Source organism: Copadichromis virginalis, linkage group LG9 (genome assembly GCF_057382275.1).
Source record: "Copadichromis virginalis isolate Kocher_CV1m ecotype Utaka linkage group LG9, C_Virginalis_male_GT1.1, whole genome shotgun sequence".
Lineage (NCBI taxonomy): Eukaryota > Metazoa > Chordata > Actinopteri > Cichliformes > Cichlidae > Copadichromis > Copadichromis virginalis.
The window spans coordinates 13,156,671-13,184,622 of NC_140626.1; the positions used below are offsets into that span (position 1 = coordinate 13,156,671).

Here is a 27,952-nt window from a genome sequence, read left to right on the forward strand (position 1 = left end):
TCATCTGAGTACGTAAGCGTAGAGCTGCCACCCAGGCAAAAGAAAAATAGAGCTATATCATGTTATAATGTGAAAATTTTATTGTTCTAACAATATACTTTTCATGTTCGTGCAATATAATATTTATATTGTACGAACATGATAATAATGTATATTGTAATAACTTTTTACTTTCTACTTTTTAATAAATGGTAAATGGCCTGCATTTGTATAGCGCTTTTCTAAGGACCCCAAAGCGCTTCACACTACATTCAGTCATTCACACATTCACACACTGGCGATGGCAGCTACATTGTAGCCACAGCTGCCCTGGGGCGCACTGACAGAGGCGAGGCTGCCGGACACTGGCGCCACCGGGCCCTCTGACCACCACCAGAGAATAGGAGAAAAAATTGTTTGGGAGGATTTGAGGGTCGACGTTCCAGTTCACACTCCACACCAGTTTATGGTGGTAAAGCACCATTATGTTGTTTGACAACTGCCAATAAACCATAAAGGAGAAGAAGAAGGGGCGGAGCAAAGTAAGAACGTTCCACGAGAGGAGGTGTTGGCACAGAGAGCTGCTTTTTCATTCAAAGAGAATAAAGTAGTACCGCCGTTTGGATCGATATCTGCATCGATCTGCCCACCCTTGTCTCCTGGATCGTAGCTGAGATCAGCGTGAACCACGTGGGTCTCTGCTCCCTGATCTGTTTCCTGTGTTTGGAAAGAGTTGCAGCTTCATCGCGGAGTTTCTCTCGGTTTGTGGGCTCATCTAAAGGTAAGCACCGAGCTAACTTTACTGTGAGTTCAGTTCATGTTGAGTTTAGCTCCTGAATGAGGTCTTCTGCTGCTCTCCTCGGTGTCTGTTCACAGTTTATTGTGAACACGTTGAGAGAAGAGTGAGAGAGTGTTTGGAGAAAAACACCAACTAATCATTAGCTCAGCATGCTGGGAGAAGTTGAGTGTTTGCTGTGATGCACAGGAAGATGTTAACAAAAACTAATGAAACAGAGATGAAAGTAAACAGTGTTCATATTTGAAAGCACAGAGAATAAAAATATATTGTGGTGGTTAATTTGCAGCTCTTGGTGATTTGGGAGAACCATGTTTTTAATCATGTTGTGGATTCAATGTTGGGTTTTATTTCATTTTGTCTACAGAAGTTTGTCCCACCTGTGATCGTTCAGATTGATTTGTTGGTTTGACTTGAATCATGTGAAGGTTTAAAGCTGCACTTCCCCCAAAAAGAATAAAGTATAATCATGAAGAATGTAATAATGTCTTCCTGTGTCAAACACAGCTGCAGTCAAAGCAGGAAGGAAAGCACTGAAACCACTGATCAATGACCACGAGTACTGTGGGAAATATAAATGTTGTAATTTTAAATAAAACAACATTAATCAAGAGGTTTAAGAAGGTTTAAACTGGAAGACATTTAAAGTAGTGTTTTGCTTGTAACTGCATACGTGCCTGCGCAGATTAGAACAGGATGTACTCAGGATGTGTCATATACGATCATGGGGCCTCACAACGAGAAACAGGAAACAGATGGAGGTGAGAGAGTGCTGAAACCGTTAGTGAGGAACAAACATCAATACTATAAAAGGAGTTGCAGACAACTGCCGCGCATGTTATGTTATCTGCTTACGCATGAAGGGGCGTGAACCCTGACATGTAAAACTGTGTATTGAAGTGCTTCCTCTTTGAGATCTACTGGACTACGCTGAGGGTGGTGTCGTGTACATCTCCCACATATGTGCTTAATAAATAATTGTTGTTGACTGGACAAGATCTGAGTAATGTTTTTTTGTTCTCAGCCCAACATCAAAGAATCAGGACAGTACCGTTCAGAGAGTTGGGGAATGGCTGCACAGAATCAAACTTTTAGGAATGGTGGAGGTGGTGGGACTGGAGGGCTGAAGGAGTTGAAAGTGTGGGGTGGGGGAGTAACAGGTCTGTCCCTGTTTGTGGAAACCACAGGAGGAGCTGTTCAGGCTGTTGCTGGGTGTGAATTGTTGATGGAGTCTTTAAACTTGTAGTTGCTGTTTTCCAGACTGAAGCAGAGTCGTTAGCTGAAAACTGGTTTTAGAGGTTCATTCAGGACACCTTCTCAGGCTCTTACAGCCTTACCTGTATCATAACAAAGTATATAAACCCCAATCCACCTTTAACATGGTCCTTCTCCCAAACCTTCAAATAGGACTTTCTGGCCCTGTCATAGTAAAGGGCTGCTTAGAATATTAGAGCCAATGTCACAAAGTTCCTCCTGAAGTATAAGTGAGTGAGAGAGTTTCCTCACTTTGCAGCACAACACGTCTCACAAGATTTCTACAAGCAATCAGAGTGAAATTTGTACTTTGTGTTGTCAGATGAACATATGAGACACTTTGACTCTTCAGTGCAGTGTGGAGCCTAACAAAGATCTGTTTTGTGTCCCAGCTGATCAGCAGGAGGAGAAGAGTCTGACGGAGCAGCAGAGGAACATTTTCAGCCATCTGGACTCAGCTGAGTCACTACAGAGGAAACAATGAGCTCAACACAGGAGGTGAGGAAAATATCACAGTTTCACCAAATAATCAGTCACGTCTAAAACTCTCATCCTCCCAACCTGTTATATGACTGTGTTGCATATTATTATATATTATGTTGTTTTTTAGAGACCACAGCACATGTTAAAATAAGGAAGGTTTATTCATAAAAAATATTTATTAATCAAACAGACAAAACATTTTTTTCATCATCCCCAAAAATACACATTCAAAGCACCACAACAGCAGCCCGATATCAGACAGAAGCTGTCAGCTGAGCTCTGTAGAGTGGGCAATTATAATGAAGCTCTTCAGTTTGATTTGTAGATTCAAGCTGCTCTTCATATGTTTGGCCAGCAGATGTCACCAAAGAGGACTGTGTTGAAAAGCTTTGAGTAATGAACCTTTTTCAATACAAGCTTCAGTGTTTCAGAAAGCTTCATTTGGCCATCACTGATATAAATAATATTATAGAAATGATCAGAGGAGGCAAAAGTACATTTACTCTATACTTAAGTAGAAGTACAGATATTAGTGTTAAAAAATACTTCAGTAAAAGTATTCATTCACCTTCTTTCCTTAAGTAACAGTGAAAAAGTAGAGGCTCTGAAATGTAATCAGAGTAAAAAAGTAAAAGTAGCTCCTTGAAGAACTTTTTAACCACATGTTTTTATCCAAAGTTAACTGAACCTTGTGCTTTATTAATGTAATAATAAACTAAGATTAGTAGATGAAGTACAAACTATTTATTTCTAATAAAGGTTCTCTGTTTGAATCAGTTAAGTAGAAAATGAAGGAAAATAAAACATATGTGTATTTTCTGTTGCCTACATTGTAGAGGGTGACTTTGCCTCTAAACAGGAACATGAGCAGGGAAGAGGTTAAAGTGGGATTGAGCAGGTGGGAACCCTAAAATCAGCTGTAGTGGCTCAGCGTGGGGAAAAGAATCACAGCTCACAATAATTTCTGTTGAGAGCTCCAGTAGATTTTCTTCAAGTACAGGCTGTGATCAGCTGACCTGCTGCTCTCTGTGGATGTACTAGGGCTGCACGATTTTGCATAAAATGAGAATCACGATTTTTTTGACTTAGAATTGAGATCACGATTCTCTCACGATTTTCTTTTCCAGTATAAATATTTCTTGCACTTATTAACTGCACATCAACTTCGTAACAGTTGAGACTGAACATAAAAACAATAAATAAACATAAAAACAACAAATGTCTCACGTTTTGTTGTTGCCGCAAAATGTTGTACTGCTTGAAATTCTGTCTCCACCGTTGCTCGACGCTGCGTGTATAGAGCAGGTAGTGCAACAATAGAAAAATGGTTGCGGGACGGCACCGTGTAGCGTTTGTCTAGGGTGTTGCCGCAGGTTGCCGACCCCTGGTCTAGGGTGTTGATCATTTTCCTAAATCCCTCGTTTTGCACAGTGTTGATGGGAGCCATATCTTTGGTCAGGTGATAAGTGATAGCCTCCGTAATTTCTTTGTGCCTGCGGGAGTTCGACGGGTATAGGGAAGCGCTGTATAAGGTTCCCGTTATTGATGTTTGGGTGGTTGACCGGGACGGATTTTCTCCTGTCACTTTCTTGGCCTTTACAGCTTCATCTCTCACATGCTCTCCGTTGTTTTTTCCCCTGCCAATTTTATCAGCAAGCTGGCTTCTGTATCACGTGGTATAAGGCTCCGCCCATGTCATTTGTTGAGCAGGAAGAGTGAGCGCTTGTTTTCATGTCCCGGATCAAAATGCGGTACAATCGTCATCTTTTTTTTTTTTTTTTTTAATTGTTGTCATTCGTAAATGAGATCGCACATAAGTATGAATTGAGATCGCGATTTTCTAACGATTAATTGTGCAGCCCTAACATCTCACTTTAACTCCTGACTATGACTCACAGTTTTGCCTCTTTCATCTCTTTTTATGTTTCATACCCTGGTGATTAGTACACGATCAGGATTGTGTTTCATGTCTTACTTTTCAGGCTCAAATCAGTTTGATGCCCTTAGTGATGAAATAACTCCCCTCAAATTCCTCAAACCGAAAGTAAAAAGTCTGTTTTGAAAATATAATGAGTAGAAAGTCCTTTTTTTAAATGTGGGGAGTAAAAGTAAGGAAAATAAGGAAAAAATGATTTTAGAGTGTTTGAACAGTCATAAATTATTTTTAACAGCAGGTTGGATGTAATGTGTTTCTACTACCAGCAGGTGGGGATAAGAGACCTTTAAGGTGTTTGGTGCCACACTCCACCTTCAGGTTTAAAACTAGTGTTAATGGAGGGAGTTTGAAGGTTGAGTTTGTTCCACGACTGCATTTCACTCACTGCCTCTGTTTGTATCTCTGTCACTGCAGGACCAACATGGAGTGAGAAGTCAGCGCTCTCAGGAGGCCGACAAACCTCACAGAAGAAAGGGAGAGAAAAAACACACCTGTGACGAGTGTGGGAAGGATTTTATTGGGAAAGAGTCACTAAAACATCATCAGGTCATCCACACTGGAGAGAGACCATTCAGCTGTGACTTGTGTGGAAAGTCTTTTTCCTGGAAGAGTACTCTAAAAAGACACCAACTCATCCACAGTGGAGTTAAAGCGTACAGCTGTGATCAGTGTGGAAGAGCTTTTACTCACAGTTGCAACTTAAAGGCTCATCTAGTTACCCACTCTGGAATTAAGGCATACAGCTGTGACATCTGTGGGAAAACCTTCAGCCAGTTAGGGAACCGAAATAAACACCTACGCATTCACACCAGACATGTTGTGTACTGCTGTGAACAGTGTGGCAAACAGTTTATAACCAACACGCAGTTACAACGCCACATGTTTACCCACACTGAGGAGAGACCTTATAAATGTGACCTGTGTGAGAAGACTTTTAAATCTCCACATTACCTGAGACAACACCAACAGATCCACACCAGAAAGAGACTCTCGAAGCGCAGTTACTGTGAGGTATGTATTTATGTTTTTATCTTGTCATTTTAGCCTGACTGTTTGGAACAACTCTGCTCATTAAACTGTGTTAGCATGTTAGCAATTCTACTGCATGAAAAAGGCTGCATCTGAGGTGGCACAGTTAATCTGCCTCAGATTGTTTTGCAGCAAGTTTCATAATCTGAAAAAAAGACATAATGTCATATGTACAGACTAGAGATGGACCGATCCGATATTATGTATCGGTATCTGTCTGATACTGACGTAAATTACTGGATCGGATATCGGAGAGAAATAAAAAATGTAATCTGATCCATTAAATATCAACAAAGCACTTCACAAAACTTGTGACATGGCGTAACTCGGCTCATAACCATAGCATGTGGCAGCAGTATGCATCACGTGATAGAGTGGTTGTGGCGCGCGGGACCTGTCTGCAGTCTGTTTGAACATTTGGAGCCTCGCTACCAATCCGGCATTTCATCTCCGAGGAAGTTTTCCCAGAGAGAAGTAAAGCAAGTGTGTAAGTTCATCTCTGAATGTTTGTAAAGCATTCCAGCGTTAAGCTTAACAACCGATATATGGAGCGACTGCCTCTTCTCTCTCCCTCCCTCTCCTGCTGCTACTTCAATCATGAAACTGATTAATGATCAGCTGATCGGCTTTTCTGTCGCGAGTCCGTCTCTCTTGTTTGTTTTTGGCCCACTTCGCACCAGAAAGAGGAAACCAGCGGCTGAACAACTGCAGCACGTTTTAGCTTGATAAGCTGTTGTTAGAATTTATTTACGTTCCACACCAGGATCTTTTTCTACGTAACTGATGGCTGGTAACTGTGCAGGGGCGGATCTAGCAAAGTTTAGCCAGGGGGGCCGATAGGGCATTAACAGGGAAAAGGGGGCACAAAGACATATTTTTCTTTCTTATTCTCATTTAAAATGTCTAGCTTTTAATAAATAATTATACGAAGCTTACACCCAAAGTTTTAATCTGATGTAAAATGTATAGAAGTTCATTACTGTATATAGTAACTGTTAAGTCTAATATACCCTAGTAAGCTATAGCACTTTTTCCTTTGGGAAGGTACCATCTGTGCAGTCTGCAAATCTGTTGAAGATGTTGAATCTATTTAAATGTTCTTGAAAAATAATTGATTTCCTTGCAAGTATCATAAGGTGGAGGGTGGGTGGTTCCCATTTTGTTTTTTGTTTTTTTGTTTTGTTTTGTTTTTGCTGGGAGTTGTAGAACTTTATTAGTTAGGGTGCTTAGTCTTTAAAATACCAGAATAGGGAGGATGGAGCAGGTTTAAGTTTATTAGATTGATCAATATTGCTGAACTATGAAATATTTTGGGTGCAGTGTATTTTTTTTTGTTTGTTTGTTTTACTTGAGCATGAACTTATACAAAAAGCAGCAAGATATTAAAAAAACACTTTTATTGATTTAAAACACACTATATCGAATTCATATCAGTATCAGACATAAAAAAAGTGGTATCGTGCCATCTCTAGTACAGACCCAATGTCTGATTTCCACACATGAGGACTTACATGTAAGCTTTAATCTGCAGTTGATCGAATCCCACTGAGCAGTCCTTCCCTTTAAATCTAACCTCTCTTCTTCCTCTCCTGTCCTGTGTGTCTTATCTTTCTCCATCTCTGAGTGAAGTTAGCTCTCTTTCTTTTCTCTCCCTGTGATGTACAGCAGCTGGACCTTTAGCCAGCAACACACTGTGAGACAAACTGCACACAAACAGTTTGTGTGTTTGCTGATGTTTGTTGATAGAAACGCTGCATTTGAAATTACCTGTTTGTTCAGGTGCTGTGCAAAAAAGAAAGAAGAACAACGTCTCATAGGGCTGCACGATGTTGCATAAAATGAGAATCACAATTTTTTTGCTTAGAATTGAGATCACGATTCTGTCACGATTTTCTTTTCTAATATAAATATTTATTGCACTTATTAACTGCACATCAACTTCGTAATAGTTGAGACTGAACATAAGAACAATTTCGTCTCCACCGTTGCTCGACACTACGTGTACACAGCAGGTAGTGCAACATTTGAAAAATAGTTGCGGGATGCCACTGTGTAGCGTTTGTCTAGGGTAGGGGTCAGCAACCTTTAACACCCAAAGAGCCATTTGGACCCGGGTTCCACGCAAAAGAAAACGATGGGGGCGCAAATACTTTTTGACATCTCAAATGAAGATAACACTGTATATATTGTTTTTACCTTTATGCTTTGTGTGAACAACTAAGGTGTGTTGCTTATGAAGTCCATGAAGTGCTACAGAGAAAATTACATTTTATTTCTGTAATTAACACATTTTGAACTCTTAAAGAAATATAACAAAAGGAAAGACACCCAGCTGAACTAAAATGATCCATGTAGCAAAGAAAAACTGCTGTGAGCCGCCACCCTTATATCGCCTTTGGGCTTTTGGAGCCTTGACCTGACTTTAAAAAAAAAAACTGGAAAAAAGCACTATGCTGCTAAAAGATGAAAAATAGATATTTGCAAAATTCTGCCTAAATATGTATTTTACCTGGTTAATGTGTGTGGCGAGGCGTGGTCTGCAGCGCTGCTGCAGGGGAGGCAGATGCACCTGAGCGGGATTCGCAATCACGCCTCGCCGCCTTAACGTCTGTGCTCTCTATGCTGTTGTGTTGGTGTGTGTTGGGCTATGAGCTGAAAAGCTACAGCCGGCTGTATGCGTACAGCAACCGTGTGTGAAAAGTGCTCAATAAAGAGATGCTGAAAAGCATCTTCATACAAACATCGTCGGGTCTGCCCTGATATGTTTACAATGGGACTTCTGCTCCTGAACCTCTGCGCACAGCGTCTGCAGATCGGGGTTGTACGAAGTCAGTTTCATCTTTACACAGGACTGTAAGCTGTCATCTGTGAGGCGTGAGCGGCGTTTGTTTTTAACATAGTTCATGGTGGAGAACAGCTGCTGACATAATGTGGATCCGAAGATCCATAATTGGCCTACCTGGGGTTGAAAGTCTCGATAAATTGCACGGCATTTCGGGCGGTATATCGGCTTCCGCTAGTGTGACGCTTATTTTGAGCGAAAAAAAAAAATAGAATATAATTTTATTTTTATATTTCAATATCACAATAATCTTCCAATTTAGAACTACAAGTTAAAAAAGAACTAACATAAATAAAATACACTTCAGCTAAATACTTCTAATTTATTTCCCAAACCACGCGGAGCCGCACTGTAAGGACTAAAGACCCACATGCGGCTCCGGAGCCGCAGGTTGCCGACCCCTGGTCTAGGGTGTTGATCATTTTCCTAAATCCCTCGTTTTGCACAGTGTTGATGGGAGCCATATCTTTAGCCAGGTGATAAGTGAAAGCCTCTGTAATTTCTTTGTGCCTGCGGGAGTTCGACGGCGCTGTATAAGGTTCCCGTTATTGATGTTTGGGTGGTTGACCGGGACGGATTTTCTCCTGTCACTTTCTTGGCCTTTACAGCTTCATCTCTCACATGCTCTCCGTTGTTTTTTCCCCTGCCAATTTTATCAGCAAGCTGGCTTCTGTATCACGTGGTATAAGGCTCCGCCCATGTCATTTGTTGAGCAGGAAGAGTGAGCGCTTGTTTTCATGTCCCGGATCAAAATGCGGTACAATCGTCATCTTTTTTTTCTCCTTTTTTTTTTAATCGTTGTCATTTGTAAATGAGATCGCACATAAGTATGAATTGAGATTGCGATTTTCTAACGATTGATTGTGCAGCCCTAACATCTCACTTTAACTCCTGACTATGACTCACAGTTTTGCCTCTTTCATCTCTTTTTATGTTTCATACCCTGATGATTAGTACACGATCAGGATTGTCTTTCAATTCAATTTTATTTATATAGCGCCAAATCACAACATAAGTCGTTATGTTTCATGTGTTACTTTTCAGGCTCAAATTGGTTTGATGCCCTTAGTGATGAAATAACTCCCTTCAAATTCCTCAAATCAAAAGTAAAAAGTCTGTTTTGAAAATACAATGAGTAGAAAGTCCTTTTTTTAAATGTGGGGAGTAAAAGTAAGGAAAATAAGGAAAAAATGATTTTAGAGTGTTTAAACAGTCATAAATTATTTTTAACAGCAGGTTGGATGTAATGTGTTAGAACTACCAGCAGGTGGGGATAAGAGACCTTTAAGGTGTTTGGTGCCACACTCCACCTTCAGGTTTAAAACTAGTGTTAATGGAGGGAGTTTGAAGGTTGAGTTTGTTCCACGACTGCATTTCACTCACTGCCTCTGTTTGTATCTCTGTCACTGCAGGACCAACATGGAGCGAGAAGTCAGCGCTCTCAGGAGGCCGACAAACCTCACAGAAGAAAGGGAGAGAAAAAACACACCTGTGACGAGTGTGGGATGGGTTTTATTGGGAAGGATGATCTAAAACGTCACCAGGTCATCCACACTGGAGAGAAACCGTTCAGCTGTGATTTGTGTGGAAAGTCTTTTTCCAGGAAGAGTACTCTAAAGATGCACCAACTCATCCACAGTGGAGTTAAAGCATACAGCTGTGATCAGTGTGGCAAAGCTTTTACTCACAGTAGCTACTTACAGAAGCATCTAGTTACCCACTCTGGAATTAAGGCATACAGCTGTGACATCTGTGGGAAAACCTTCAGCCAGAGAGGGAACCTAAATACACACCTACGCATTCACACCAGACATGTTGTGTACTGCTGTGATCAGTGTGGCAAACATTTTACAAGAAACCAGCATTTACAACAACACATGTTTACCCACACTGAGGAACAACCTCATAAATGTGACCTGTGTGAGAAGACTTTTAAATCTATAGATTACCTAAGACGACACCAACAGATCCACACCAGAAAGAGACTCTACAAGTGCAGTTACTGTGAGGTATGTATTTATATTTTTAACTTGTCATTTTAGCCTGACTGTTTGGAACAACTCTGCTCATTAAACTGTGTTAGCTAGGGGTGGGTTTTGATAATCGATTTACCGATTAAAATCGATTCTGGCTTGGATAACGTGACATCGATTCATTAAACTCCTGAATCGATTTTTTAAATATAATTTTATTTTGCCCGAAACACCCGAATCTCAGGTGAAACATCACAAAATTTCGACAACCACCAAACAGTAAATGAGAGCAGGTACACGGATTCTGCACGAAGACATAAACACAAAGCGCCGACCCGCAGATCAGAATCAGTGAGATGTCACCTTTCTCACCTGATAGCACGGACACGGTCGGGGCTGAAAGTTTGCAGCTCACTGATTCTGATGTTTCATCAATTCTACTGCATGAAAAAGCAGCTCTGAGTGATTATTCAGATTTTCATTTCAGTTATGATTTTGTTTGTTTTTTATTTGCTCTTTATTTCAGGCGACGTTCAGGATAAAAGTGTTGAAGGACTGACTTACACTGTCTTTGTGTCTTTGTTTAGAAGCAGAGCGACACAGATGGATCCAGTTCTCAACCCTGTCATCGCTGTGGTGGTGGGAAAGACTTTCGTTGTGACCTTTGTGGAAAAACCTTCAGTCACCAATACACCTTAAAAGTACATCAACGTAGACACACTGGAGACAAACTGAAATACTGTAAAGAATGTGGGAGAAGCTTCACCACATCACATCACTTAAAAAAACATGAACTGATTCACAGTGGGGTGTAAAAGCATGTCTGTGATCAGTGTGGGTCATCTTTCATTACTGCATGGGAGCTTAAAACACACAAACGAGTCCACACAGGAGAGAAACCATACAAGTGCAGACACTGTGACAAAAGCTTCTTACAATCAGGTAATCGTAACAGGCACGAACGTACACACGGAAGGAAACTACGGCTGTGACCAGTGTGACAAGAGCTTCAGGAATCTCAGTTCATACTCCGAACACAAACGATCCCACGTTACTAATAAACTGTTTCACTGTTACCAATGTGCCCAAACATTCACCTCATTGTCTGCTCTGTGCAAACATCAGCGTGATCACTCAGGGCTGAAATCACTCCCATCACTGGATCACAGTGAACCTGAAGAGACAGAAAGATCTTCTTGTGGTTTCAGGGTCAGACTCAAAAAGCTTGAGATCAGGCTCCACAGAGTTCAGGTGTAAAAATGTGATGAGGCAGCTGTGAATGAACATGTTCTTCTAGTGTACTGAGAAAAATTAAACAGGTGATGAGTAAGATAAACATGTTAAATTGTGTATATTCTGTGTGTAATTTCTTACTGTCCGTATAATTCTGTGTATTAAACTCTGTTCCAAGAATATTACTCTTTTCCAGAGGATCTTTTCGAGTGCCTTGATTTTAACTGACTCTAAAAAAAGCCGGATCTCCACAGAGATCCATGATGGCTTTGCGACCAAAGCAGACAGCGGTATAAACGCTGTCTCCAGCTATACAACACAATACTTCTATACGATTTGAGTAAGACCAAAGTAGTACAAACTCATTCATTTTTTAGAAGGGTTTTAAAACTGTCCAATGTTGAGGAGGTCCTGATGTGAATGGACAGTTTGTTCCACAATTTAAGGAGCAGTCACAGCAAAGGCCTGGTCTCCTCTGTGTTTAATGTGGACCGTGGACAGCCAAGAGCATCTGATCCACAGACCTCCGTGATATTGCAGGAATGTACCAATTTAAATAATCTGAAAGGTATGAGGGTTCAGACCTATGCAACACCTTAAAAACAAATAATAAAATCTTAAAATGAATTCAAAAACTGACTGGCAGCCAGTGTAAGGATGCCAGTATGGGAGATATGTGGTCTCGGTTGCGTGTGCCCGTTAGTAACCTTGCTGCAACATTTTGGATCAGCTGCAGTCGGCTGACTGACGACAGACTAACACCAGAGTAAAGACTATTACAAAAGTCCAGGCGAGCTGAAATGTAATTGCTAATATATATTTGTGTGTTGCCACACCTTCATTTTCCCGAGAGATTCTATTTTACAAACACTCCTTTATCCATCCATCCATCCATCCATCCATCTTCATCCGCTTTATCCGGGGCCTGGTCGCAGGGACAGCAGCCTAAGCAAAGAGGCCCAGACCTCCCTCTCCCCAGCCACCTCCTCCAGCTTATCCGGGGGAATACCAAGGCGTTCCCAGGCCAGCCGAGAGATATAATCTCTCCAGCGTGTCCTGGGTCTGCCCCGGGGCCTCCTCCCGGTGGGACATGCCTGGAACACCTCACCCAGGAGGCGCCCAGGGGGCATCCTTGTCAGATGCCCGAACCACCTCAGCTGGCTCCTTTCGATGTGGAGCAGCAGCTGCTCTACTCTGAGCCCCTCCCGGATGGCCGAACTTCTCACCCTATCTCTAAGGGAGAGGCCAGCCACCCTTCGGAGGAAGCTCATTTCTGCCGCTTGTATCCGCGATCTCGTTCTTTCAGTCACTACCCACAGCTCGTGGCCATAGGTGAGGGTAGGGACGTAGACCGACCGGTAAATTGAGAGCTTCGCTTTTACACTCAGCTCCCTCTTCACCACGACGGACCGGTGCAGCGTCCGCATTACTGCAGCTGCAGCCCCAATCCGTCTGTCGATCTCCGGCTCCCTTCTCCCATCACTCGCGAACAAGACCCCGAGATACTTGAACTCCTCCACTTGGGGCAGGAACTCATCCCCGACCCGGAGTGGGCACTCCACCCTTTTCCGGCTGAGAACCATGGCCTCAGATTTGGAGGTGCTGATCCTCATTCCCGCTGCTTCACACTCGGCTGCAAACCGTTCCAGTGCGAGGCCCTCACCTGATGAAGCCAACAGAACCACATCATCTGCAAAAATCAGAGATGAGATTCTGAGGCCACCAAAGCGAAAGCCCTCCGCCACTTGGCTGCGCCTATAAATTCTGTCCATAAAAATTATGAACAGAACCGGAGACAAAGGGCAGCCCTGGCGGAGCCCATCACCCACCGGGAACGAGTCCGACTTATTGCCGGCAATGCGAACCAAGCTCTTGCAACGGTTGTATAGGGATCGAATGGCCCGTAGCAATGGGCCAGACACCCCATATTCCCGCAACACCTCCCACAGGACACCCCGAGGGACACGGTCGAATGCCTTCTCCAAGTCCACAAAACACATGTAGACTGGTTGGGCAAACTCCCATGCACCCTCAAGTATCCTGGAGAGGATAAAGAGCTGGTCCAGTGTTCCGCGACCAGGACGAAAACCGCATTGTTCCTCCTGTATCCGAGGTTCGACTAACGGACGAACTCTCCTTACCAGCATTACAGGTCAGTTGCAAAAACTGACCTGTAATGTTGTCTGTCATCACTGTCAGTGCTGTATGTTTAATATCACTGTGGCTTCTGTGAATCTGTTTTACTGTTTCTGAACTCTCGCATCTTCTGTTTACAGTCTTTGGTTAGAGAAGCGCTTTTAGCAGCTTGTCAGAGGAGAATGCACTTCCTGAACAACAATGACCCCTAGAGGCTGAAGACAGTAATGCATATATCATATTTTTGATTTTTGGTTCTGTACATATAACAGTAAAATGTTTAGGATGTTGTGGGGATAAAAACAAACACTTCAGTCAACCCACACTTGGACCCTGAAATGTGCGAAGATCTAAATATTTATCAAAGTCAGATTTATAATATGTGATGTATAACTGTGTTTTATAGGGAAAACAAGGTTGAGTATGGAGAGAAATAATAGAGTAACAGAGATTAATGAAATATTACACAGACATAAAGAATCATATTTTTAAAATCAGTCACTCCTGTTAAAAGATAAGATATTATTAGAATACTTTTAAAAGGCTCTAAATAACATTTACCCTGCAATAACACAACTTGGAAACTCCCATTGTAAATTAGTGCTATATATAAAAGGAAATACATACATGAATTAATTAAAAAAAAAACTATTTAATGACATTAATATAACCACTAAGAAACCCTAACTCATCGAATCAAACTCAGCCTGCACAGTAAAATACAGTCAAATTGATCAAAAACTGAACTGATGACTTCCTACTTAGAGACTCATTTCAGTTCAGTGATGGTGGATTATAACCTCCATTCAAATCATTTAAAAAAGAGAAAACTGTAGAACATGTTATATTACACTGTGAAAAGGTAACTGATCCAAAACCTCAGTAACATAAAAACAAAACTGGATCTTATTGATTTACTGCAAAAGGACTCAAGAAGAGAAAGTTATCAGGCCTTATTCCAGTTTTTTTGAAAGAGAGTAAATCGTTGCTGGTTGATGTTCCAGTTCACACTCCACACCAGCTGGTGGCGGTAATTCACCATTTTGTTGTTTGACAACCGCAAAAACAATTTCTAGGAAAAAGAAGAAGAAGAAGAAGGGGCGGAACAAAGTAAGAATGTTCCACGAGAGGAGGTTTTTGCACAGAGAGCTGCTTTTCCATTCAAAGAGACTAAAGTAGTACCAACGTTTGGATCGATATCTGCATCGATCTGCCCACCCTTGTCTCCTGGATCGTAGCTGAGATCAGCGTGAACCACGTGGGTCTCTGCTCCCTGATCTGTTTCCTGTGTTTGGAAAGAGTTGCAGCTTCATCGCGGAGTTTCTCTCGGTTTGTGGGCTCATCTAAAGGTAAGCACCGAGCTAACTTTACTGTGAGTTCAGTTCATGTTGAGTTTAGCTCCTGAATGAGGTCTTCTGCTGCTCTCCTCGGTGTCTGTTCACAGTTTATTGTGAACACGTTGAGAGAAGAGTGAGAGAGTGTTTGGAGAAAAACACCAACTAATCATTAGCTCAGCATGCTGGGAGAAGTTGCAGCAGAAAAGTCTTTTCATTGTCCCTGCAGCTGTTTTTCTGCCTGCACCAAACCTCTACAGCCTCATTTCTATTTGAAGTGATAACAGGAAATGGATCAGAGCGATCTGCTGCAGTATCAGGGTCACAATAAACTTTATTGTCCAGCTGCTGTGGATGAACAGATGAGAGGAAGTGAACTCCTACAAAGTCTCATTTTAATGAGTCTGGCTGCTGTAAAGTGATGCACAGGAAGATGTTAACAAAAACTAATGAAACAGAGATGAAAGTAAACAGTGTTCATATTTGAAAGCACAGAGAATAAAAATATATTGTGGTGGTTAATGTGCAGCTCTTGGTGATTTGGAGAAATCATGTTTTTAATCATGTTGTGGATTGAATGTGGGTTTTATTTTATCTACAGAAGTTTGTCCCACTTGTGATCGTTCAGATTGATTTGTTGGGTTGACTTGAATCATGTGAAGGTTTAAAGCTGCACTTCCCCCAAAAAGAATAAAGTATAATCGTGAAGAATGTAAAAATGTCTTCCTGTGTCAAACACAGCTGCAGTCAAAGCAGGAAGGAAAGCACTGAAACCACTGATTTTGCATATTAATTCTTAAATAACTGACCTCCCAGCCTATTGTTCCTTCAGTGGTGCTCTTTTCAGTCATTATGTAAATATCAACGACCACCACCACCCTCTTCAACGATCTCCGTCACACTTCTCACCCCCCTTTCCTTCTCCCTGAAACTCAGAATACTCTCTGAGGACGTGAGCCAACTATTTCAGAAACAGTCAAAGGAACTTGCAAAGAAAAGCGTCTGGACTTTAAGTTGCTTGAAGACGTTTCACCTCTCATCCGAGAAGCTTCTTCAGTTCTAAGGTCAAATGGCGGAGAGTCCCAGATATAAACTTGCTTCGGCTTGCTTCGGCAAGCGCGTACGCTAAATTGGATACGATACAGAGAAGATTAGCATGGCCCCTGCGCAAGGATGACACGCAAATTCGTGAAGCGGTCCAGATATAAACCTAGTGGGAGTATCCCCCCACAGAGGGACAAAAGGACCCCCTGATGATCCTCTAATTGCCTGAGCCAAGGTGTGAAACTGGGTGTGGGTCCCAATCAGCCAGGGTTTCGGTTGAGCTCTTTGTGAAACCTGGCCCCACCTTATCATGCGAATTCCTGAGGTCAGATGGCCCAGGATGTTAGTGGGCATTAAGGCGTCTGGGGAGGGATCTCAAAACTGGATTATAGATGGCAGAGAGTTGGTGTCGTAAACCCCCGCCTCTGTTCAAAGATGGTCGCTCACAGTGGACATAGATGGCTTCTTTCACTCCTCCTTCAAACCATCTGTCCTCTCTGTCCAAAATGTGAACATTGGCATCCTCGAAAGAGTGACCTTTGTCCTTAAAATGGACAGCTGAGTCTTTGAACAGAGGCGGGGGTTTAGGACACCAGCTGTCTGCCATCTATAATCCAGTTTTGAGATCCATCCCCAGACGCCTTAACCCTCACACTCACATCCTGGGCCATCTGACCTCAGGAAATCACATGATAAGGTGGGGCCACGTTTCACAAAGAGCACACCCGAAACTCTGGCTGATTGGGACCCACACCCAGTTTCACACCTTGGCTCAGGCGATTAGAGGATCATCAGGGGGTCCTTTTGTCCCTCTTTGGGGGGAAACTCCCACTAGGTTTAAATCTGGGACTCCCCGCCATTTGACCTTAGAACGGAAGAAGCTTCTCGGATGAGAGGTGAAACGTCTGCAAGTAACTTAAAGAAGTCCAGACGCTTTTCTTTGCAAGCTCCTTTGACTACGATGACCTGGATGACTGAGAACCTTCACAGACATATTTCAGAAACAGAAGCGCAGGAAAGCCCCCGGACCAGACGGTTTCTCACCCTCCTGCCTCAAAACCTGTGCTGAACAGCTGGCTCCCATCTTTACTCGCATCTTCAACAGATCCCTGGAGCTGTGTGAAGTTCCATCCTGCTTCAAATGCTCCACCATCATCCCTGTTCCCAAGAAACCCACCATCACAGGACTGAATGACTACAGACCTGTCGCCTTGACGTCTGTTTTCCAGACTGAAGCAGAGTTGTTAGCTGAAAACTGGTTTTAGAGGTTTATTCAGGACACCTTCTCAGGCTCTTACAGCCTTACCTGTATCATAACAAAGTGTATAAACCCCAATCCACCTTTAACATGGTCCTTCTCCCAAACCTTCAAATAGGACTTTCTGGCCCTGTCATAGTAAAGGGCTGCTTAGAATATTAGAGCCAATGTCACAAAGTTCCTCCTGAAGTATAAGTGAGTGAGAGAGTTTCCTCACTTTGCAGCACAACACGTCTCACCAGATTTCTACAAGCAATCAGAGTGAAATTTGTACTTTGTGTTGTCAGATGAACATATGAGACACTTTGACTCTTCAGTGCAGTGTGGAGCCTAACAAAGATCTGTTTTGTGTCCCAGCTGATCAGCAGGAGGAGAAGAGTCTGACGGAGCAGCAGAGGAACATTTTCAGCCATCTGGACTCAGCTGAGTCACTACAGAGGAAACAATGAGCTCAACACAGAAGGTGAGGAAAATATCACAGTTTCACCAAATAATCAGTCACGTCTAAAACTCTCATCCTCCCAACCTGTTATATGACTGTGTTGTATATTATTATATATACAATCACTTTAATAAATAGTTTGTCTCAGATTGTTTTGCAGCATCTTTCAAAACCTGAAAAAACACAATGTCACATGTACAGACCCAATATCTGATTTCAACACACGAGGACTTACATGTAAGCTTTACATTTCCAGTTTATTTAATCCACTGTGTACAAATGTACAACAATGTACAACTGAATTAACATTGAGTTGATCAAATCCCACTGAGCAGTCCTTCCCTTTAAATCTAACCTCTCTTCTTCCTTTCCTGTCCTGTGTGTCTTATCTTTCTCCATCTCTTGAGTGAAGTTAGCTCTTTCTTTTTCTCCCTGTGATGTACAGCAGCTGGACCTTTAGCGAGCAACACACTGTGAGACAAAACTGCACACAAACAGTTTGTTTGTTTGCTGATGTTTGTTGAGCTGATAGAAATGCTGCATTTGAAATTACCTGCCACTTAAAAATATTACTCCAGTTATGCTCGCTCATCTTCTGCATGGATAGCTAGATGCTGAAGTATTGTTACTGCAACCTATGAGCACCTGCAGTCGTTCAGTTGTTGTGCAAAAACAAAAAGAAGAAAAACACTTAACTCATAGTTTCCCCCTTTCATCTCTTTTTTACGGTGGCCCTGAGAGGCCAAACGGACTGCAACTTCAGAAAACACTTGCAAAAAGAAAAACGCTGCAAAAGCACACAAAGCACAACGAAAATAGGAAAAAAGACAACGGAAATGTTTCTGGGGAGACAATAACCGGACGGAGCAGTTGCACGAACCAAAACATGTATGTATGGCTGTTTCCCAATTCAGGGTCTGTTTCCCAATTCAGGTTCTGCAGCTTTAAAGTACACAGCCTCAACGGTCCTCAAGGGCCGCGTACTCAAAGACCGCTGAGGCCGGAAGTGCGAGGCTTGTAGGCTTGTGAAATGGGACGGGCTAGCCTCCGTCGCGCTGCCCAGGTTGCCTAGCAACCATGATACTAACAGCTGGAAACGTTTCATACAGCTTTGTTTGACAGAAATGAAGGAGAACATATTTTGCACATTTGTTTCTACATGAGCTCTGTGTGATTTAATAAGTATCTGAGGCTGAGACCACAGGACTGTAAAACATGATTGAACATGAACAGTCATTTAAGATTAGCTAGTAAATAACAATTAGCTAATGTTGTTCATGAGACTAAAGTCATCTCAATTTGGTAATGTAAATATAATATGGCCAATATTATATTAATCATTATTAGTTATTACAGCAGTGAACATGAACTCTGTGCCAAACACTGAGCTTCAGTAAAGATTCAAGTTGCATTTATTTATATTTCCTATCACCTTAAATCTTCACTTAAAGACAAGTATCTGTGACAGTGTATATGTATATATATATATATATATATAGATGTATTATATATAAGAGACAAATATTGTTCTTTTAATATGTTGGCATTACTAAATTTGGCTCAATGCTTACATATATGTGTAAAAAGCAAATGTACGAGCTGTGAAAACTGTGTCTGATAGAATGAAGAGTAGACTGATATATTAAATATTCCTTTATTGGGTGAGAAAATCAGACCATGTCATAACTGCTTTAAGTCATACAGAATAGATATCAGAGCCTTAAACAGGCTGACTTCTGCTAAATGGGTCAAACTGGGCAGAAAGTATACAAACACATAACATCCTTATAGAATATGATGTAACACTATAGATCAACTTAGCTCAGAATATATAAAGCATATAAACAATTACAGCAATATGATGCAACAAACACAGCAGTGCTACTAATCCAAAATACTCAAAGCTTCATAGAACTGGAACAAACATTTATTTTTAGCTCCATTCTGCTGCTGATACATACTTTAGGTTTCTGAACATTAAACTTGTTGCTGCCTTTCATAGTGTGTAACTTGAAGGCCCTGAGTACTTTCTCCCACACTGAAAACACTGGAATGATTAAATTATTTGAACATTACCTAATAAGACCGATTCAGGACAGACAGTTAGTTATGTTAAACTTTCCTAGCAGTCCTTCACAAACAGGGAACAGTCTGTCTATTCTCTCCATCTGTCAGCTGCTGCTGGCTCTTCCTCCTCCTCTTCCTCACACACTGCTGAGTTTGTCCTGGTGGATCATCAGGGGTGCAAAGCCTCACAGATGATGTGCAGCAGCGTGTCCCTCAGTCTGTCCTCACTCTGGACACTTGCAGTCGTCACACATGGAAATCAAATGTGTGATAAGCTGCAAGTTTCAAACACAAGTGTAACTTATAAACACATGTTCATACTTTTATTCCACAATCAGAGAGAAAGAAAGAGAGAGTGCAGGACAGACAGACAGGTGACAGTCTCAGGTGTACACACTGCTACAAACAGGAGGATTTAGTGTTTGTGTTATTACGAGTGTTAAACAAGAAGAGTTCCCAGATGGTGCAGTGGACACATGTGTGACTCCTGTGATTAAAGCATCTTTTTTTTCAGCTTAACGAGTGAACCGTCAGCTCGTTCAAACACACGTTAAAGTCCGTTTGGCTCGACACCACCGAACAGAGGCAGCAATATAACATAGCTAACATTAACAGTGCAGTGAATCCTGCTTGTGCCGTGATATTCAGGACTGCAAACCGAGCAGCATCACTGACTTTCAGCTTGTTGAGTTTGTGTATATATGACTGACTTTAATTATCCATAAAATCATCACAATCTCTGTAAGATTAAGGTCGACTATCTAACGGCGTATAAAGTAAAGGCTTTAAAACAAAGTAAATGCTGAAAGTACAAACATCGCTAATGTCACATAACTTTGCCGGCATGTGGCCAACAGTAATGTTTTAATGTTCCTCATTATTAAACATTTGCACATAAATAAGTGACATAATATTCAGAACTTACTTTTGAAAGTTTACTCTTTGGCCGCACCGCTTCCACTTCTTTGAAGTGTCTCCCAGTCCCAGTGCACTTGTTAGCATGTTTTGGTTCGTGCAACTGGTCCGTCCGGTTATTGTCTCCCCAGAAACATTTCCGTTGTCTTTTTTCCTTTTTCCGTTGTGCTTTGTGTGCTTTTGCAGCGTTTTTCTTTTTGCAAGTTTTTTCTGAAGTTGCAGTCCGTTTGGCCTCTCAGGGCCACCGTACTTTTTATATTTCACACCCTGGTGATTAGTACATGATCCGGATTGCCTTTCATGTGTTACTTTTTAGGTTCACATTGGTTTGATGTTTGATGCCTGCAGTGATGAAATAACTCTCCTTAAATTCCTCAGACCAAAAGTAACACATCTGTTTTTTAAATGTAAGGAGTAAAAGTAAAAACCCTCAGGTTACAAACAGATATTTTACTTCATTAAACCAAAATAGTAACTGTTAATTTGAGTTTGTTATCATTGATTAGATTAGATTAGATAGAACTTTATTAATCCCTCGGGTGGGTTCCTCTGGGAAATTCGATTTCCAAAAAAAGCACAGCACCGACAGAAGTTACAGAGTTACAGAATATTATTTATATATATATATATATATATATATATATATATATATATATATATATATATATATATATATATATATATATATATATAAATAATACACACACACATATATAAATACAGAGACAATATAAATAAAATATACGAAGGGGATAAATAGAATAAATAGGAATAAAAATACAAGTGAATTGCACATTTCAAGTATTGAGTCTATTGCACCGTTGACTATTTACAAAAGTATTGCACAAAAGGTATTGCACCGTGAGGTGAAGAGGCACTACAGCTTAGTTGTTCCCCCCTCCTTTGTCCTCCTGTTTCCCCTCCCTCTCCCCTCCAGGGAGGAGTTAAACAGTTTGATGGCGTGTGGGACAAAGGAGTTTTTAAGTCTGTTAGTTCTTGTCTTTGGGAGAAGCAACCTGTCACTGAACAGACTCTTCTGGTTGTTAATGGCCGTGTGCAGAGGATGTCTGGTATTGTCCATAATGTCCAGCAGTTTCTTTAGTGTCCTTTTCTCTGCCACTGTCACCAGAGTGTCCAGCTTCATGCCGACCACAGAGCTAGCCCTCCTGATCAGTTTCTCCAGCCTGAAGAAATTAGAAATTTATGGAAATATATAAAAGGAAACATAAAGAATAAATGAATCCACAGTAACCCTGTGATGAATATGATTAAACATTTTAATTGTTTGACAGCACTCATATATATTATATATTAATGTATACTTACATATTAGTAAATAGGCTTTTTAAAAAGTTGTATTTCACAGGAGAGAACCTGTGTTAAAAGATTGACGCAAATATTCTTTATTTATTTCATTATATTGCATGAATGTCTGTTACATGCTTAAATATAAAGTTCAAAAAGTGTAATTGCATTCTGGCTTATTGATCAATGATTGCGATTAAATACAGAAAATTGAGCGATTTATTAGATTATTTATGAGGTTATTATTTTTAATCTATTGACAGCACTACTTGTATCAATAAAAGAGCTGCAGCTTTCACTGACAGCACATCATGTGGTACTTTAACTTTTGTACTGTTTTCATCAATTAATTTTGCAGTTAAGATGTGAACATGTTGGATGATCTGTCTGCTGTCACTGGGTGGTGCTGAGGTCTGAATCTGAGGGCAGCTCCTGGAATCACAAAGACAGCAGAACCATCACAAACTGAAAAATAAAGTTTATCCCTCAAATCTGAAATAAAGCTGATCCTCTCTGTCCTCACACACTCGGGATCTGAAGTTCTTCTCTTACATATTTTCCTTTCTACAGCTCTGCTGACAGCTGACATATGAGCTGTTTATTAGATAAGGACAAAGCCTTATATACTAACAGATTTTGCAATATGTTTACCTTTGAGTTGTAGGTGCTATGTAAATTGATAAAAATGAGATGGAGCAGGTTTCAGTCCTTGTTCAGTCTGCAGCTGCATTGTGGTCACCAACATACGCAGGCATTATAACTGGTGTTTCAGCGGTTGCCTGGGTATTGGACAAGAAATATTAAAGCTTCAAATTATTTCTCTCAGAGCATGTAAGCTGTACAGAGTAATGTCCATGTAACTGTGAACAATAACTTATTAAGAATTATCCAGACTGTTTCTTTTAACCAGAATATTTGAAACAAACTTTATTTTAACGTAAGCTACCAAACAGCTGTAGCTGGTTTCATGCATAAATATTGGGCTTTACTATTTTAATCTATAGTCAATGATTGAAAAATTATCTGAGCAGATTTATTTATTTATTTATTTTTTGTCTGACCCCTCTCTGCTAACATAGAGGAGGCGGGGTTTATGATCTAGCCAGACACTAGTGAGTGATAGAGACAACGTTTTCTACAGTCATTGGTTTGAACAGTCATGAATTATTTTTAACAGCAGGTTGGATGTAATGTGTTAGAACTACCAGCAGGTGGGGATAAGAGACCTTTAAGGTGTTTGGTGCCACACTCCACCTTCAGGTTTAAAACTAGTGTTAATGGAGGGAGTTTGAAGGTTTGAGTTTGTTCCACGACTGCATTTCACTCACTGCCTCTGTTTGTATCTCTGTCACTGCAGGACCAACATGGAGCGAGAAGTCAGCGCTCTCAGGAGGCCGACAAACCTCAACCAAGAAAGAGAGAGAAAACATACACCTGTGACGAGTGTGGGAAGGATTTTACTAGGAAGGCTTCACTAAAACAGCATCAGGTCATCCACACTGGAGAGAGACCGTTCAGCTGTGACTTGTGTGGAAAGTCTTTTTCCTTGAAGGGTTACCTAAAAACACACCAACTCATCCACAGTGGAGTTAAAGCGTACAGCTGTGATCAGTGTGGCAGAGCTTTTACTCACAGTAGCAGCTTACAGAGTCATCTAGTTACCCACTCTGGAATTAAGGCATACAGCTGTGACATCTGTGGCAAAACTTTCAGCCATATACGGAATCGAAATACACACCTACGCATTCACACCAGACAAGATGTGTACTGCTGTGATCAGTGTGGCAAACAGTTTACAACACATGCAAAGTTACAACAACACATGTTTACCCACAATGAGGAGAGACCTTATAAATGTGACCTGTGTGAGAAGACTTTTAAATCTCCACATGACCTGAGACGACACCAACAGATCCACACCAGAAAGAGACTCTACAAGTGCAGTTACTGTGAGGTATGTATTTATATTGTTATCTTGTCATTTTAGCCTGACTGTTTGGAGCAACTCTGCTCATTAAACTGTGTTAGCATGTTAGCAATTCTACTGCATGGAAAAGCAGCTCTGAGTGATTATTCAGATTTTCATGTCAGTTATGATTTTAGTATTACTGTAGTATTATGGTGGTAGTATTGTAGTTATTGCAGCCCAGTAAACTGAGTGTGTTAACTGATACAGTAAAATGTAATTGGACGTCTGCTTTGTTTGCTTTCTCTTCTGTCTTTTTTTCTCCATACAGGTGACCCAGGTGTTTTGTTTGTTTTTTTTGTTTTTTTTCTTTTTCTTTCTCCCCCCCCTTCTCACCGTCTCTTCTCCCCTTTGGTTTTCTTTCTCTCCCTCTCTTTCTTTCATTCTTTCTCCCTGTCCTATCCCCCAGTCATGTCCGTCCCGTTTGTAGCAACTGAAAATAAAATAAATTCATAATTATAATAAAGGTCAATCAAATGGACCAATATGGCAAGGCCATGATGATCCACTTGGTAAAATAAATCCGCTTGACATCTTTCTTGGCCTTAAGACAATAATTCTGATGGCTAAAGATCCAAACGGGACACAAAAAAAAAAAAAAAAAAAATTGGATGTCTGCAGAGATGCTCTTTATTTCAGGCGACGTTCAGGAAAAAAATGTTGAAGGACTGACTTACACTGTCTTTGTGTCTTTGTTTAGAAGCAGAGCGACACAAATGGATCCAGTTCTCAACCCTGTCATCAATGTGGTGGTGGGAAAGGGTTTTGTTGTGACCTTTGTGGGAAAGCTTTCAGTCACCAATACACCTTAAAAGTACATCGACGTAGACACACTGGAGACAAACTGAAATACTGTAAAGAATGTGGGAAAAGTTTCACCACATCAAGTGAGTTAAAACGCCATGAACTGATTCACAGTGGGGTTAAAAAGCACCTCTGTGATCAGTGTGGGTCATCCTTCACCACTGCAGTCAACCTTAAAACACACAAACAAGTCCACACAGGAGAGAAACCATTTAAGTGCAGACACTGTGACAAAAGCTTCTCACAATCAGGCAATCGTAACCTTCATGAACATACACACATGGAAGGAAACTACAGCTGTGACCAGTGTGACAAGAGCTTCAGGAATCTCAGTTCATACACCGAACACAAACAATCCCACGTTACTAATAAACTGTTTCACTGTTACCAATGTGCCCAAACATTCACCTCATTGTCTGCTCTGTGCAAACATCAGCGTGATCACTCAGGGCTGAAATCACTCCCATCACAGGATCACAGTGAATCTGAAGAGAAAGAAAGATCCTCTTGAGGTTCGAGGGTTAAACTTAATGTCAATGCTGACATCACGATTACGTGATTAAAAATTTTACACAATTAATCCGTTCTGGAGCGCTGAAATCAGAAATCCCTGAAATGTCTCTGTCAATGTATTTCGGACAGTTTGTCCAAAGTTCGTGCATTCTGCGCTCCAGATGGGTTAAAAATTGTAATTGTGTCAATTGTGTCAATCTTGATGACAGCGTTAACGTGTGTCAGGGCCCTCGGTGCGCCTGCTTGATGCTGTGCTGAAGTCTCACACACAACCTGTCGAAAGGGGAGGGGGCGGGCTGCTTGATTATGATTCATATCTTCACTCCAAGCCTATTATGTATTAATTATTTTTTCTGGGTTGTGTGAAATCCCAGAAAAAACTGCACATCTGCTTACCTGGTATTGTCCTGAAACAAGATAACATTCATTAGTAGGGATTGAGAAAACTGCTGTTTACCTTTGTTAGCCACTTGGCTATTATAGTAAACAGTAGACAGACAGTAGAGACTGATGTGACTTGTTGAATCTTTTGGACTGTGTTCAGCATAATATTAACGAGCCGCTAATTGGAAGAGCTGTATTGTTGATTTGTCTGATATTTCAATGTGTGATTAATTATAACGACTGTTTGTTATCCCTTTGCAAATTTGTTATGTTTGTGCTTAAAGGCTCTTCACCATGGGGTTCGCTTCACTTTGCTTTCTGCTAACTGTCTCGCTATATTCTGTGTGTAATTTCTTACTGTCCATATAATTCTGTTTATTAAACTCTGTTCCAAGAATATTACTCTTTTCCAGAGGATCTTTTTGAGTGCCTTGATTTTAACTGACTCTAAAAAAAAAAGCCGGATCTCCACAGAGATCCATGATGGCTTTGCGACCAAAGCAGACAGCGGTATTAACGCTGTCTCCAGCTATACAACACAATACTTCTATACGATTTGAGTAAGACAAAAGTAGTACAAACTCATTCCTTTTTTAGAAGGGTTTTAAAACTGTCTAATGTTGAGGAGGTCCTGATGTGAAGGGACAGTTTGTTCCACAATTTAAGGAGCAGTCACAGCAAAGGCCTGGTCTCCTCTGTGTTTAATGTGGACCGTGGACAGCCAAGAGCATCTGATCCACAGACCTCCGTGATATTGCAGGAATGTACTAATTTAAATAATCTGAAAGGTATGAGAGTTCAGACCTATGCAACACCTTAAAAACAAATAATAAAATCTTAAAATGAATTCAAAAACTGACTGGCAGCCAGTGTAAGGATGCCAGTATGGGAGATATGTGGTCTCGGTTGCGTGTGCCCGTTAGTAACCTTGCTGCAACATTTTGGACCAGCTGCAGTCGGCTGACTGACGACAGACTAACACCAGAGTAAAGACTATTACAAAAGTCCAGGCGAGCTGAAATGTAATTGCTAATAGAGATGGCACGATACCACTTTTTTATGTCCGATACCGATATCATAAATTTGGATATCTGCCGATACCGATATGAATCCGATATAGTGTTTTTTAATCAATAAAACAGTTTTTTAATATCTTGCTGCTTTTTGTATACGTTCATACTCACGTTAAAAAAACAAACAAACACTAAAGCTATTCTGTTATACCTGTATGCAAAAAACTGCACTGCACCCAAAATATTTCATAGTTCAGCAATACTGATCAATCTAATAAACTTAAACCTACACCATCCTCCCTATTCTGGTATTTTAAAGAGTACTTAGCAGAAATAATAAGCAACTTAACTAATAGGGTTCTAAAACTCCCAGCAAAAAAAAAAAAAAAAAAAAATAGGGAACCACCCACCCTCCACCTCATGATGCTTAATTGACGTAATCAACTTTAATTTGATGCAGTGTGGAAAAACAAACAAACAAACACAAAAACCAGTAAGTTTTCAAGAATAATTAAATAGATTCAACATCTTTCTTCAACAGAATTGCAGATTGAACAAATGGTATCTTCCCAAAGGAAAAAGTACTACAGCTTACTAGGGTATATTGGACTTAATAGTTACTATATACAGTAATGGACTTCTATACATTTTACATCAGATTAAAACTTTGGGTGTAAGATTCGGATAATTATTTATTAAAAGCTAGACATTTTAAATGAGAATAAGAAAGAAAAGTATGTCTTTGTGCCCCCTTTTCCCTGTTAATGCCCTATCGGCCCCCCTGGCTAAACTTTGCTAGATCAGCCCCTGCACAGTTACCAGCCGTCAGCTACGTAGAAAAAGATCCTGGAGTAGAAAGTAATAATAAATAGATTCTAACAACAGCTTATCAAGCTAAAACGTGCTGCAGTTGTTCAGCTGCTGGTTTCCTCTTTCTGGCACGAAGTGAGCAATAAACAAACAAGAGAGACGGACTCGTGACAGAAAAGCCGATCAGCTGATCATTAATCAGTTTCGATTGAAGTAGCAGCAGGAGAGAGAAGAGGCAGTCGCTCCATATATCGGTTGTTAAGCTTAACGCTGGAATGCTTTACAAATATTCAGAGATGAACTTACACACTTGCTTTACTTCTCTCTGGGAAAACTTCCTCGGAGATGAAATGCCGGATTGGTAGCGAGGCTACAAATACACACAGCCGCTCTATCACGTGACCCGTACTGCTGCAATGTGCTACGGTTATGAGCC

The 27,952-nt window shown here is 40.9% G+C and overlaps 2 protein-coding genes and 1 non-coding gene across 3 annotated transcripts; all 3 read left to right on the forward strand.

The window, feature by feature from the left end:
- The first annotated feature begins 557 nt into the window (after positions 1 to 557).
- On the forward strand, positions 558 to 11,707 carry LOC146701525 (uncharacterized). Its single transcript, XM_085467849.1, has 5 exons — positions 558 to 760; positions 2,422 to 2,527; positions 4,863 to 5,459; positions 9,732 to 10,328; positions 10,880 to 11,707. Exons 2-5 carry the CDS (start codon positions 2,510 to 2,512, stop codon positions 11,105 to 11,107), a joined length of 1,440 nt encoding a protein of 479 aa, XP_085323975.1. The 5' UTR covers positions 558 to 760; positions 2,422 to 2,509; the 3' UTR covers positions 11,108 to 11,707.
- Positions 11,708 to 14,771: 3,064 nt separating this feature from the next.
- LOC146701526 (uncharacterized) lies at positions 14,772 to 26,002 on the forward strand. Its single transcript, XM_085467851.1, has 4 exons — positions 14,772 to 15,010; positions 17,655 to 17,760; positions 23,384 to 23,980; positions 24,693 to 26,002. Exons 2-4 carry the CDS (start codon positions 17,743 to 17,745, stop codon positions 25,305 to 25,307), a joined length of 1,230 nt encoding a protein of 409 aa, XP_085323977.1. The 5' UTR covers positions 14,772 to 15,010; positions 17,655 to 17,742; the 3' UTR covers positions 25,308 to 26,002.
- On the forward strand, positions 16,098 to 16,203 carry LOC146701527 (U6 spliceosomal RNA). Its single transcript, XR_014922421.1, has one exon. It is a non-coding gene; the product is annotated as a U6 spliceosomal RNA (small nuclear RNA).
- Positions 26,003 to 27,952: the final 1,950 nt, after the last annotated feature.

Coding starts and splice junctions, on each gene's coding strand:
- LOC146701526 (XM_085467851.1), top strand. Junction 23,981..24,692: donor ACAAGTGCAGTTACTGTGAG/GTATGTATTTAT, acceptor GTCTTTGTTTAG/AAGCAGAGCGACACAAATGG.
- LOC146701525 (XM_085467849.1), top strand. Junction 5,460..9,731: donor CGAAGCGCAGTTACTGTGAG/GTATGTATTTAT, acceptor CTGTCACTGCAG/GACCAACATGGAGCGAGAAG. Junction 10,329..10,879: donor ACAAGTGCAGTTACTGTGAG/GTATGTATTTAT, acceptor GTCTTTGTTTAG/AAGCAGAGCGACACAGATGG.